The 14,308-nt window shown below is 34.2% G+C and overlaps 1 protein-coding gene across 3 annotated transcripts in view; it reads right to left on the reverse strand.

Moving 5' to 3' along the window:
* LOC132734955 (1-phosphatidylinositol 4,5-bisphosphate phosphodiesterase beta-4-like) overlaps positions 1–14,308 on the reverse strand; it is a gene marked incomplete at its 5' end in the record, with an annotated part of 92,188 nt that overhangs the window by 55,108 nt on the left and 22,772 nt on the right. For all 3 annotated transcript variants that reach the window (XM_060721854.1, XM_060721853.1, XM_060721852.1), the window contains 4 exon segments: positions 5,851–5,930; positions 6,268–6,361; positions 11,556–11,766; positions 12,521–12,629. In XM_060721854.1, the coding sequence (XP_060577837.1) occupies positions 5,851–5,930; positions 6,268–6,361; positions 11,556–11,766; positions 12,521–12,629 (494 nt within the window).

Consider the following 14,308-nt stretch of genomic DNA (forward strand, 5'->3'; position numbering starts at 1 on the left):
TGATCTGCACTAGTACAGTACTGGACATGATCAATTTAAATAACAGTGGAGGATAAATGACATAAGGCAGATTAATGTCCATCAAATTGTTAAATCTGGAAAAAGGTAGATCCTTCAAGAGCAATGGCATCAATAGTAGAAAGGTGAAAATTGCGGAATCAATGTTACAATGTTACAATATAACATATCCATACACATTATCCATCATCAGTACTGAGGTATTCAGGTAGTCTTATTATGTTGTTACTAACCAATAACAAAATCATTGTATTCAAAATCATATGAGCCGTGACATGACATTTCCAACATAGTGGTCAAATTTGACATTTTCACTTTTTCAAATATTCTCAAAAAGCAATCTTTTCTGAATCATTTGAAACAAATTTTTATATTATTTTTGGACGATGAAAACTTGTTTTATAATACTCTTTTTTATCACACACCTGTTGTTGGTGACGGCGTTTAAAGTTGACGTTAGTGACGACGTCGTTTAAAAGTACGACGTTGTTAAAAGTACGTCAGTTTGACTAAACGGAAAATTATTTGCTTAACATAATAATCCTGGAAAAATATTTTCAAATAAGACAATGCATGCAAAATTGAATATTCAAATAATTAACAACGTCGTTCCCATATGTGTTTAATTACACAGTCTTTTTTCCACTATATATATACTATATTATCAACTTTTAGATTTTCAGTACATAGATTAATTTTATTGTATTTCCAGCGAAGAGTTACTCTTCTCTTGTAGGTAACGGGCACGTTTCATCTTGCGAAACTTGTCGCAACGTATGGACGTACAGATCTGTATAGTACATCTGTCTTTCAAATGAGAGACCGCCTGGCTGTAGTACAGGTGGCATTTGTTCTGCCAGTGAACGTAGTGTCCGAATATCGTAAGAGTTTGAACGATCTTTCGTCACCATCGGAGTTTTCCTCACAGTTACCTCGCCAGGTCTATTGTGCTCAATTCTGGAACCATGGATTGAAAATATATATTTTGGGAAAAAATACTAATTTTTTATTTATATACTTTTCATCCAAAGAAAAAACAAAACACTTATGTAAAAATATATATCTCATAAAGAAAGTGGCTAGCCGTACGGACCCGAACTGCTAGCCAAAAGTTAAGCAGGTCGCGCACGTCTAGCCTATACGCACTGAACTGCGCTGTATCATGAACAGAAATTTTCTATGTCCCTAAAATTGATAAAGATAAAAATTTATTACAACTGTATTACGTCTATAGACATGATTTAATAATTGTTTCAGTTTATTTCCCCTGTACTTTCGCACGGACTTTATCAAAATCTGTGATTTTTAGAGAAAAACTTCCGATCATCAAACGCCAAAAATAATATATTTACGTTAATTGGTTAAAGTTTTCATGATACTCAAGGAAAGGAAAGTTTGCATTTTTTTTTCTCAAAATGCCGTACGGCTAGCCTCAACAGTGTGTATAGGCTAGTCGTACGTGACTAAGGTATGGCTAGAACTTTTGGCTAGCAATACGGCCCCGTGCGGCTAGCCACTGCCATTTCATAAAGATAATTTCATAATGCAACGTAAATTTATTCGTAAAGAATGATAAAAGAAAATCTGTATAAAAAGTAATATTATTAACATTGACACCTGAAATGTTGATATGATTGAAATTCCCGGTAGGGCTTTGTAAGTACTGATTAAAGTATGTCTTCCAGTCAAACCATGTCCATTCTGGGTAGCTCACCTGATTCGTTAACAGTTGAAGACTTGTTTACTTGAATTTACAAGATAAGATCAAGCAAGGAATCTGCCATCACAGCATCGCCTACAAAGAGTAAAAGTTCTTCGAATTTAAAGCTAGTAAAGGATTTAAATACCCGCACGTAACTATACAAGGTGTCGCCCGAAATATATGGACAGTTCCATAAACAGTATGTAGCCATCTATATAGAAAACCCATATATATGATATATATAATAAACCCTGATGATAAAAAATATATTATGAAAAAGATATGGATATTTTTAAAGTTATTTTAAACAATCATAGTAATGAATTATATTGACCTTCTAATAAGCTATTAGAATTTAGCAAAACACACCTGTATAATCTTCTTAAAATTTGCAAATCCAGCGTCTACAAGACATATACTGTGACCAGGAATCTGCATGTGTAGGTCAATTCTCTTGTGCAGTCCTGTCATTACACGCCATGAAAAGATAGGCTAACACATATCTTTTTTGTTTTGTCCTATAAAAGGAAATGATTTACGGACATAATGTGTGAATTTGGCAATAATTTTAATTAATTTATTCATTTATTTTATGAACTTTACTGGTTTCATTCATTCATTCAATTATTCATTCATTCATTCATTCACATTTTATTTATACATTTACATAGGACTCGGAACAGAGTCGGCGCGATCGTAAACCAACAAAAAAAAAAGAATCAAATTCATAAATTGCAATTAAAAACATATTTTCTATTTATCAATTAGCTTATTTAGTTTGTCTCGATTATTTATTTCAATAAAGAGTTCCTTTTAGAAAAAGGTTGAAAAATTTCAAATACCAGCGCAGTTACAGCAATGTAATGAACAATAATCTTCTGTTTACCAACGCGTTGGAAAGGCATGGTGCATCATACTAATTACAGCATTTGGACCGTTGTGACAGCTTTCCGTCTACGCCGATGCACTGGCTCTCATCAAAAAGATAGATTAATTGGCGTGGATCTCCATCGGTGCGGAAGCCAAATACTTTGTACCTAAACAAATATTCAACTTCTAACTTTTAATTTTTTTTCTTACAAAGTTCTCAAATGAATTATGTATGTATAAAACAAGCATGTTAATTTCTTTAAAACATACCGGGTATTTTTCCCGGTCATTAAAAACCCCATTATGCGTGTTTAGTTTTGATGAATAAATCTAAAATACTGGCACAAAATTTAAAATAACTTCATTATGGTATAAATTGCACATGAGTGCATTTTTTAGAATGTGTAGAACGTTTATTTTAATGAAGTCTTTGGACGAGAATCTACTTCCGTTACTTATTTTTATAAAGTGTTTTTTTTTTTAGTTTGGGAGTATTAAAAATTTAAACCCAAAAGTTTTAATTTCTTCATTGGCCCGTCCTGTCCCTAATTTTTTCATCGTGGGTTTTAAAAATTTAACCAAAATTACTTAAAAAAGGGGCGTTGAAAAAAATTGGGAAAAATAAATTTGATTTTGTTAAAACTGGGAAATTTTAAAAAAACGCATTGTTTTAAAAAAAAAAAAGGGGGAAAAAGGGAAAAAAAAGAAATTGGGAGAAAAAATTGTAACCTTTTTCAATACAAGAAGTTTAAAAAGGCCCCCTCTTTACGAGCAATGAAAGCGGAATGGTGACGGGTTTTGGGGAAAATTTAAATGAAATAGTGCATTGTAACTAGGTTATTTTGCCGAGCAACGCCCCCGGGCTGTCTCTAAGGCTGCTCTTACTTTGACGAATCAATGTCAAGATTTAAAGATTTTCTTCTGCTTGTGGCTTAGCTGAATATTGGTGTTTGCGCATAGAAGACGTCGCCGCCATCTTCTCAATTCTGTCACTAACGCCATCGACAATCTTCTTTTCGATATTTGTTCCAACACTTTTTGAAAAACATCCCTTGACGTTGCTGGTGGGAAAGGCGCAATTACAATTATGCGGTCACACAAGCTTTCCAATATCTGACCAAAAATGTTGTTCCTTTTTTACACACTTTCCATTCTCAGATCGTAAAACTGCTCAACAAAATAGAATGAATGGCCCTTTCTTTGTCAATGATTGAAGGATTAGAGATAGAATGGGTAGGGAAAGATCACCGCATGGACGCCCTCTCGGAGCAGTGGCTGTTGTAAGCCATTTCTCGTCAGCCAATACGACCGTAAAAATGTCACTAATTTTCATAACATATCGTCAAATGGGCAATTGGAGAGCATGAATAGGCTTTTCGTCCAGTTATAAGAGCATGAACGTATTGCCATGTTTTTACGTGGAGATTACGCCATGGCCATGTTACGTGTTTCGCATAAAGCTTCTTAGAGAAAAAGGTCTGTAATGTCAAATAATATCATGAAAGCCTGACGCATATTTTTCCCTTTCCTTCAAAAACAATAACAAGTAAGTGGGGCGCTTTCTTCGAGCCTCTCCGGGTGTCAGCGTTCTGATATTTTTTACTGTGTTTAAAATAGTCATAAAATTAATTGTTCTTTTTCTTCCCCTTTAACATATCTCTAATAGATTAAAAAAAAAAAATGATATGGTCATTAATATCTGAAGAACTAAAAATTTATTCTATGCATTTATTTTCGCAGTTACATTGTTTAAAAGAACACAACTATCCCACGCCAATAATGGATTTTCATTTTTCCTTTAATCGTTTTAGAACATTGGTCAAAGGTAATTGGTGCCCGACCAAGAAATTTCATTTCCTTATCGATGTGTCGCCGTTTCGGACGATCCTGTTATAAGAAATCAAATATCATGGTCAGGATAATGGTGTCTCATTTGTATTTGATAAACAAAATGATCATTGAACAAATTGTTTGATACATCTCCTAAAACGAAAAATCAAAATAAAGAAAACCCGGTTTTTCTTTAAAAAATAATTCTAAATTATTAAGTTGTTATTTGATTTAAGTGACTATTACGGCCAAAATGGAATTTAGGCGGTTCACGTTGCCTACTTACTGTGAGTTGATACAAGGGGGACAATCCGTCTAGCTTTATTTTTAATCTATCGGTTGCATTTTTATAGACATTGATTCTACCTAGCCGTGTATGTTTACACTTGTTTAAATCCACTGAGTTAAAAACGTTCTTATAAAGATTTATTTTTAGTGTACAGCCTTTTATTAAAACTTGTAGAACAAATTATCATAATAAATTTACAATTTCAAATGTGCTGTTTAAATCATCGTACACAGTTTAAATCATCAATCGTACACAGTCACAGAGTATCGTATGATGGTAGAGGGGACAGTAGCGGCTCTTTGATTAAAAAATATTAGGACCAATGCATCTTCATTAGCCATATGCAGATATTTTAATAATGAAAGCATGTCCATATGTTACATCTGTTTTATACTTTAGAAAAGAAAAATCGGGGAAAAGGTAATTAAATATTTTACAATGCCCCTTTGTTGTTTTTATAAAAACAAACGTCTGCCTACAGAAAACAGTACAGACCTCATTCCGGAGATTAAAAATCTGATTGTTAACACATTTGCTTAATAATTGGTTTTCATTCTTGAACTTACTGTGTAGTTTCTTGCAAAACAAAGAACAAGTTATTACCTGCCAACTCTTCTCCGCCCCTCTGCCCATTATGTTTAATAATTATAACGATTTAACGGACCCGCCCACTTCATACATTTGTTTTTTGTTTACAAAGCTCCATGGAATACAACCGGGGTGCGCGCACTGGTTAAAAACTGTTAACAGCGATGATTGAAAACACGCGCGATATATAATTTAAAAAAAAACGTGGTAATTTTGGCGTCAACTTTGACGTCGTGTTTCTACGATTACGTCATTTGACCACTATGTTGGAAATGTCATGTCACGGCTCATATATAAATTTATAAATGCTTAAAAAGTGTACCTTAGCTGTTCATACCTTCAAAAAATGTCGAAAATATTTTCATAAAAATTTCAAAATAATCTGACTGAAATCATTTAAAGACTGGGTGAACAATTTCAGTTGCTTTGACTTGTGTTGCTATGGTACTGACCAACAGTATATTGATATAAATACAGTTAGATGAAGATACAGTAAAACAGTTGTAATGATTAGTCTAGGAAAACAAGGATCTCTATCTGTGAATTTACTTACCTACAATGATTTTCAAATGATAAAATGACGGGATACTCTGAGGTGACAAATGCAGTTTCTTGAATGGCTTGTATGACATCCTGAAATAATATTTACATTCTTATTTGTTTATCTGGTTTAACGCAGCACCATCATGCTTGGTACTGGCCACTCCTGTGAAGTTTTGTCATGTTCTCCCAAGCAGTTTGACATGAGAAAGCAGGACAAGATTTTTCTATTTTTAGCTCTGTTGGCCAATTTTACACAAATGGGGTTGGTACTGACCACTCCTGTGAGAGAGGCCAGTACAGAGGTCATTATGAATTGTCATGAATATTGATATTAAAATCCCGTAAATATACAATGATCAATACTTAGTAGAAGGGTCCAATAGTAATTGTACTTATAAAAATGAATAAGAAATAAAACTGAACATACTCTAAAAAGAATGTCTGTACACATTGCTTTTCCATGCGTGATAATAGGTTCCTGGTCTTCATTTCTTCCATCCCAGCAGTCCAACTCTACACATCTAATAACAACATAGATATTTCACAAATCGTGTATTACTTTTAACATATATAGGACTGTTATTTTTATAATGATTTCTATATACCATTCATGATTGCATGCACTCACAGTTCACTTTAAAGAAAATGTTTTGCATATACTTATATGTGAACTTATAAGAATAAGTTTTGCATGCTAAAGGAAAGACGTATGTTATAGTTATTGAGAATTTCTTTGCTACAGGTAAATTGAATGCTATTGGAATTTATGTTTTAGGTAACTTGTATGCTATAGGGAATTTATAGTGAATTTGTATGCTTAGATATTTAGAGGATTGTTAAAAAATCCAAACGAATATCTTCAAAGGATTATATTTTTGTTATAGTGATGATATATTGATGTGTATGAGTGCAGATATGTAACTATTTTTACCAAATATACAGCCAGTGGACCAGAAAATCTTTGCCAGCAGTATACAGCCAGTGGACCAGAAAACCTTTGCCAACAGTATTCAGCCAGTGGACCAGAAAACCTTTGCCATCAGTATACAGCCAGTGGACCAGAAAACCTTTGCCAACAGTATTCAGCCAGTGGAACAGAAAACCTTTGCCATCAGTATACAGCCAGTGGACCAGAAAACCTTTGCCAGCAGTATACAGCCAGTGGACCAGAAAACCTTTGCCATCAGTATTCAGCCAGTGGAACAGAAAACCTTTGCCATCAGTATACAGCCAGTGGAACAGAAAACCTTTGCCATCAGTATACAGCCAGTGGACCAGAAAACCTTTGCCATCAGTATACAGCCAGTGGACAAGAAAACCTTTGCCAACAGTATTCAGCCAGTGGAACAGAAAACCTTTGCCATCAGTATACAGCCAGTGGAACATAAAACCTTTGCCATCAGTATACAGCCAGTGGACCAGAAAACCTTTGCCAGCAGTATACAGCCAGTGAACCAGAAAACCTTTGCCAACAGTATTCAGCCAGTGGAACAGAAAACCTTTGCCATCAGTATACAGCCAGTGGAACATAAAATCTTTGCCATCAGTATACAGCCAGTGGACAAGAAAACCTTTGCCAACAGTATTCAGCCAGTGAACAGAAAACCTTTGCCAACAGTATTCAGCCAGTGGAACAGAAAACCTTTGCCAACAGTATTCAGCCAGTGGAACAGAAAACCTTTGCAACAGTATTCAGCCAGTGGAACAGAAAACCTTTGCCATCAGTATACAGCCAGTGGAATAGAAAACCTTTTTCATCTGTTTTCAGCCAATGGAACAGAAAACCTTTGCCATCTGTATTCAACCAATGGAACAGAAAGCCTTTGCCACCAGTACATAGCCAGTGGAACAGAAAACCTTTGCCATCTGTATTCAGCCAGTGGAACACAGCAGTATACAGCCAGTGAACCAGAAAACCTTTGCCATCTGTATTCAGCCAATGGAACAGAAAATTTTAGTCCCACTATTTTTTCCAATAGTCAAGATAAAAATGCCTCAAAGAACTTAGATTTAAGCTTTCCAATCATTGCGTTAAAATGGCAGGAAGAATAGTTCTGCATTATCAACAGAACATCAATTAATAAATTTTAACTAGACTTAGTGGGAGCTTATTTTACTTGAAATAAACCATATTCATAACACCATAATATCAAGTGGGCCATGATGGGCCTTATATCGCTCATCTGATTATAAAGGCTCTTAATGACAAGGAACAATTAATATTGTAAACTATGAGTAACAGCCAGATATAATGTCTTAATCATAAAGTTCACATCTGCATCTGACATAGCACAAATGTAAATAAGTAACTGGTTGCTATTGCTAAAGAAAATTTCAATAATTACTATAGAAGTCACAGGTTACTTAAGAAAGGATTATAAATTGTTGAAAAGGAAAACCAATGTTTGCTTTGATTATAAATCGCTAATAAGGAAAGTCATTGGTTGCTAAAGAAAGGATATGGTGCTATGGAAGTCACTAGCTGCTATGGAAAGACAATGGTTGCTTTGATTACAAATGGCTACATAGTAAAGTCACTCTTTGCTATGGAAAGGCAATGATTGTTGAGGAAGTCAAAAGATGCAATAAAAAGCTAATGGGTGCTATGGAAGACACTTGTTGGCATGACAAGTCAATGGTTGCTATGGAAGTAGAAGCAACTATTCTGACAAATTTCCTGAAAATATTACCTCTAGAGTGTCAACAAGGCCTTTCAAAATTTTTACTTTGTGACATAGTCTTTGACTCCATATGAACCATACTCAATCTTGAGCTAGAAATTATCTAAACAACCTATCTGATCAAAATCCTGGATATTTGGACCAAAAAAGTAGCCTCTAGAGTGTAAACAACGTTTTCCCATATTTTGGCTATGTGACCCGTACTTTGACTTGACCTAGAAATCATCAAAACAACCTTTCTGACAATATATGACAATATCCAGCATATTTGGACTGAAACAGTAGCCTATAGAATGTTAAGAAAGTTTTCCATTTTCTAGGATTTTTTTACTCAGTATACATACTGCATAACCAATCAATGGTCTAAACATTGAGTTGCACAATTTAACTCGATCATGCAAATAATATGCTCATCTCCTATTGGTATTGAATGTTCCCAAAAAGTTTCATTTAAATCAAGACAGTACTTGCTGAGAAATTAAACAGAAACAAATATTACTATGTATACATACTGCATAACTAATAAACAATATTGACCTATTGGTGTAAGAATTAACAAGTGTCTGAAGCTATTGACAATACACAATTCACTGACACATGATGGACGCAGAGTGATAGCAAAACCTCACCTCTGTGTTCAGGTGAGCTAAAAACATATTACATGGTACCTGTCTGTACAGGTTCCTTTTCTTATTAACATTATAATGTAATGTATATATAAAGGATGTTTTCTTATACAGTATCTTGCATATGAGATCTGTTAATTTCTGCTGCATTTAATCATTTCATTAGACAAGACAATAAAGAGTTCAAGCTCTGACATGTGTTCACCATTATTTTGATTTTCATCATCTTAATAAATTTTCATAAACTGTATTATTAGTACACAACATAAAAAAATTCTGTACATTAAATCGAAAAGAGAAAAAAACAACAACTAAAAACAGGTGAATACCAGATGCTAGACACATCTGATAAACTCAGCAGGACTTAAAGTTTCATTTTGGAACCAGTATAGAAATGAAACCAGAAATGAACTAAAATGATTAATAAATCATTTCTTCTCTGAATATAAAACCTGTTGATTTTTTCTAGATTCATGATATTCAACCTACAACATGGAACATTTGAAAATGTGATCTCTATATCATTTGTTCAGTCATAGATGTCACAATATAGGTAAACCAATTGGATTATAAATCTGGTAACAGTATCATTCCTCTTATTACAAAATTCAATTTCCATGAGAAATTTAACATAAAAGACACTGAAATCATGAGAGTTAAGAAACAAGAGGGCCATGATGGCCCTGAGGTCGCTCACCTGTATATAGGCCCCCGGAGCGGGGCCAGTTTAAACCCCAGGGCTTTTATTTGAACAAACTTGGAAGACACCCATTAGGTTAAGTTTTTACTACACACATAAAATGAAAAACAATGACCTCTGCACCCTCCCCCCCCCGGCAGGGCCAATTTTAACCCAAGGGCTTTTATTTGAACAGACTTGGTAGACACCCACAAGAAGATGTTTCAAGTTAAACATCTTACCTCTGGGTCATTGGGTTTTTTAAAAGAAGATTTTTTAAGTTTTTACTATACACATATAATTAAAAACAATGACACCTCTGGGGCGGGGCCAGTTTTGACCCCAGGGCTTTTATTTGAACAAACTTTGTAGACACTTACTAGAAGATGTTTCATGCTTAATATCTAAACTCTAGCTATTTGGGTTTTTTCAAAGAAAATTTTTAAGTTTTTGACATACACATATAAGGAAAATCAATGACCCTCGGGGCGGGGCCAATTTTGACCCCAGGGCTTTTATTTGAACAAACTTTGTAGACACTCACTAGAAGATGTTTCATGCTTAATCTCTAAACTCTAGCTATTTGGGTTTTTTCAAAGAAGATTTTTTTAAGTTTTTGCTATACACATATAAGGAAAATCAATGACCCCCGGGGCAGGGCCAATTTTGACCTCAGGGCTTTTATTTGAACAAACTTTGTAGACACTCATTAGAAGATGTTTCATGCTAAATATCTTAGCTCTAGCTCTTTGGGTTCTTTAAAAGAAGATTTTTTAAGTTTTTACTATAAGCATATAGGGAAAATCAATGACCCCCTGGGACGGGGCCAATTTTGACCCAAGGGCTTTTATTTGAACAAACTTGGTAATCACTCACTAGAAGATGTTTCATGCCAAATATCTAAGCTCTAGCTCTTTGGGTTTTTTAAAAGAAGATATTTAAAGTTTTTTCTTTCGGTTGCCATGGTAACCAGAGTTCTGCATGGAATTAAATTCTTTGAACAATTTTTAAAGGTGACCACCAAAGAAACATTCCTATGAAGTTTGGATGAAATTGGCTTAGTGGTTTATGAGGAGATGTCATTTAAAGTAAAAGTTTACGGACGGACGGACGCCGGACAAAAAGCGATCACAAAAGCTCACCCTGTCACAGTGTGACAGGTGAGCTAATAAAAAGTCTCAATAAAAATGAAAACTAGATTATAATTGAATAATAATTTGTCTAGTTTTGCTGTACAACAAATGAAAATTGCCAAGATGTAACAACTTAACAAAATAGTAAAGATGTACTTGTACAACAAAGTGACAGAAACAGCCAAAAACATATTCAAAATATAGTTGAACAACACAGCAAAATTGTTAAGATGTTTTTGTTTATTTTGTTTTCTTTAGTTGGGGTTTTCAATGCACCCACACAGCAGAGTTCAGTTGGCAATTTCCGGCTTTACAGGGCGAGGAAGACCTCAGATGCACATCCATCCATAAAATCAGGCACCAACAGGTACCTGAATGTTTACTGACAATAGGATAGCTTTCTCATATGACAGAATTAAAGTATTTGAATCAATAGTTATTAAGGGCTAGTGTTTTTTATGCCATTTCTAACACAACTTTGTCATATCTCGGCAGATGGTCCACTTTACAGGCTTTCCTGGATACTGACCAGTAATTACCAATATCTCCACAGGTGATCAAATCCATGGACACAGAATAATGTTAGAGAAACATACCTGCAACCTGCAAGAAGGACCTGTCTGTACATCTCGACTGATGAGCGACCACCAAACTGTCGTCCAGTGAGATATGTATTGTGTGAAGAATTGATATAGTAATGAGATAATGGTTGTTCCATGTCCTGATAAATATCTAACCGGTCCAAAAATACAGGAGCATTATCATCTGACATTAAGTAACGGCAAAATCCATCAAGACTTAACCAATCTGACAAAAAAAATAAATATAACATTATATAAATATATCAAGATAGTAAATTATCAATCATCAAACAATGCTTATTACCATCTCTGATGATATTTTTATAGATGTAAAATTGTCCATCTCTCTCCAATTAAGAACACTGTTCACAATATAATGCAAAAAATTAAGGATGAAAACCAGACAATACACACTGAAAAACTACATGATCAGTATATCAATTTGATATATTACATAACATTAAGTTGATCTAGAACTTGTATTTGTGGATTTCCTCAACTGGCTAGAAAGTGCGGTGATCTTTCCTAGTAAAATCTATGAGAGCCAAATACATACTTGATTATGATACTCTAACAATAACCCTTTTATTTTAAACCTCCTCTTATAAAACAGTAAGTTAATGGTTAATATTATTTTTAGCAACACTCATGTACGAATTGTCTTTTTGTGGTGTTGTATTTGTGTGTAAGATTCTCTTACCCTTACATTATCTATTCATAGTTATAGAAAAAAAAACATGCACTACATACTACAAATTAAGTCCACCCAAGTTAGATACCTAGCAAATATGAAAGGGTATAATTATGAGCCAGTATAAAAATCTACAAGAACAAAGCAGCGGCACATATTCTCTTGAACATATAACTTACAAGAACTATTCAAGATGAAATTCAGTTTGTAAATATTCAGTACAGCACCCAATAGCTTAATCTCGCTCAATCTAATTGATACAGATAGAAATATTATAAAATGTACTTACTTTTGTTTCTGTATTCTGAATCCAGTTCATATGTCTGTATTATTTTTGTGATACTTTTTCTGTTGTATTCTGGGAATAGGATTTCATTTAATCTGGGATCTCTCTGTTTCTACAATACAAAAAAAGCTAATACTTAATTGATAATATCTGTCACCAATTTTCCATCATCTTAAATAAAGGCAACACCTTCAAATTAAGGAAAATGTATATAAGTATAACTTAGCCTTCAGTCTGTATTACGCTGAAAAATTGGAACTTAATTCATATTCAACAAGAATTTGTAACAGAGTTACCAACGTCCCCCGCCTCGGGGAAGTTTTATATGAAGCATAAAATTGTGCTATTTCAAAATTGAGGTATGAATCTCAGGACTTTCAGTCCAAAATTATGATCAATGCTAGATCTGCAAATGCAACAATAAATTTATTAAAGAAATAAAATGAAACACAGAATTTAAAAATCTATCATGTTAAGCTTTGACCTCTGAGTATGACCTTGGAGGTAGGGGTGCAGGTGTTGTGCATGATATATTGTCTTATTATTGTAACTATTTGTGCCAAGAATTTTTAAAATCCCTTGAACTATGAAAAATGTATAGATCGGACACAAAATATACCCTATAACAGACTTTGTTAATCTTTGACCTCTAAGTGTAACCTTGGAGGTAGGGACCCATGTTTTGGACCTGATATATCCTCTTATTATTGTGATTATTTTTGTAAAGTATTTTTAAAATCCTTTGATCTATGAAAAAGTTATGGACTGGACACAAAATATACCCTATAACAGACTATGTAAATCTTTGACCTTTTATCTTGGCCTTGACCTTGGAGTAGGGACACGGTTTCCATGACATATCATTTTATCTTTGTGATATTGTAAAAAAATTTTTTGAAAACCCCTTTGATCTATGAAGAAGTAATGACGGGCCAAAAAATTCCCATAAACAGCCCTTTAACCTTTGCCCCAAAGTGTACCTTCCCTTTGAAGGGTAGGGGTGCAGTTTTGTATTTGACAACGTCTAATTATTATAAAATTTTTGTCCAAAAAACCCCCAAAAAAGTTCAGAGGAAACAAAAATAACCCAAAAACAACATTTAATTTTTTGCCCTCAACCTACCTTTAAATTGATGGGGAATCAGGTTTGCGCATGAAACACACTTATTGTGGGAAATTTTTGTGGCAAGTATTTACAAAAGTCCTTTGATATATGAACAAGAGGGCCATGATGGCCCTGAGGTTGATCACCTGTATATAGCCCCCCCCATCCCCCGTGCCAATTTTTACCCAAGGGCTTCTATTTGTTTATTTGAACAGACTTGGTAGACACCCATAAGAAGATGTTTCATGCTAAACATCTAAGTTCTAGCTCATTGGGTTTTTTAAAAGAAGATTTTTTAAGTTTTTACTATACACATTTAGTTAAAAACAATGACAACCCCTGGGCAGGGCAGTTTTTTACCCCCCGGGTCTTTTATTTGAACAAACTTTGTAGATATTTACTTCAAGATGTTTCATGCTTAATATCTAAACTCTAGCTATTTGGGTTTTTTCAAAGAAGATTTTTAAGTTTTTGCTATACACATATAAGGAAAATCCAATGACCCCCTGGGGCGGAACCAGTTTTGACCCCAGGGCTTTTATTTGAACATACTTGGTAGACACCCATTAGAACATGTTTCATGCTAAATATCTTAGCTCTAGCTCTTTGGGTTTCTTTAAAGGAAGATTTTTTAAGTTTTTACTATATGCATATAGGGAAAATCAATGACCCCCTGGGGCGGGACA

The sequence above is a fragment of the Ruditapes philippinarum genome, unplaced genomic scaffold, assembly GCF_026571515.1.
Source record: "Ruditapes philippinarum isolate M1 unplaced genomic scaffold, ASM2657151v2 ctg150_1_1_1_1, whole genome shotgun sequence".
In the NCBI taxonomy this organism is placed as follows: Eukaryota; Metazoa; Mollusca; class Bivalvia; order Venerida; family Veneridae; genus Ruditapes; species Ruditapes philippinarum.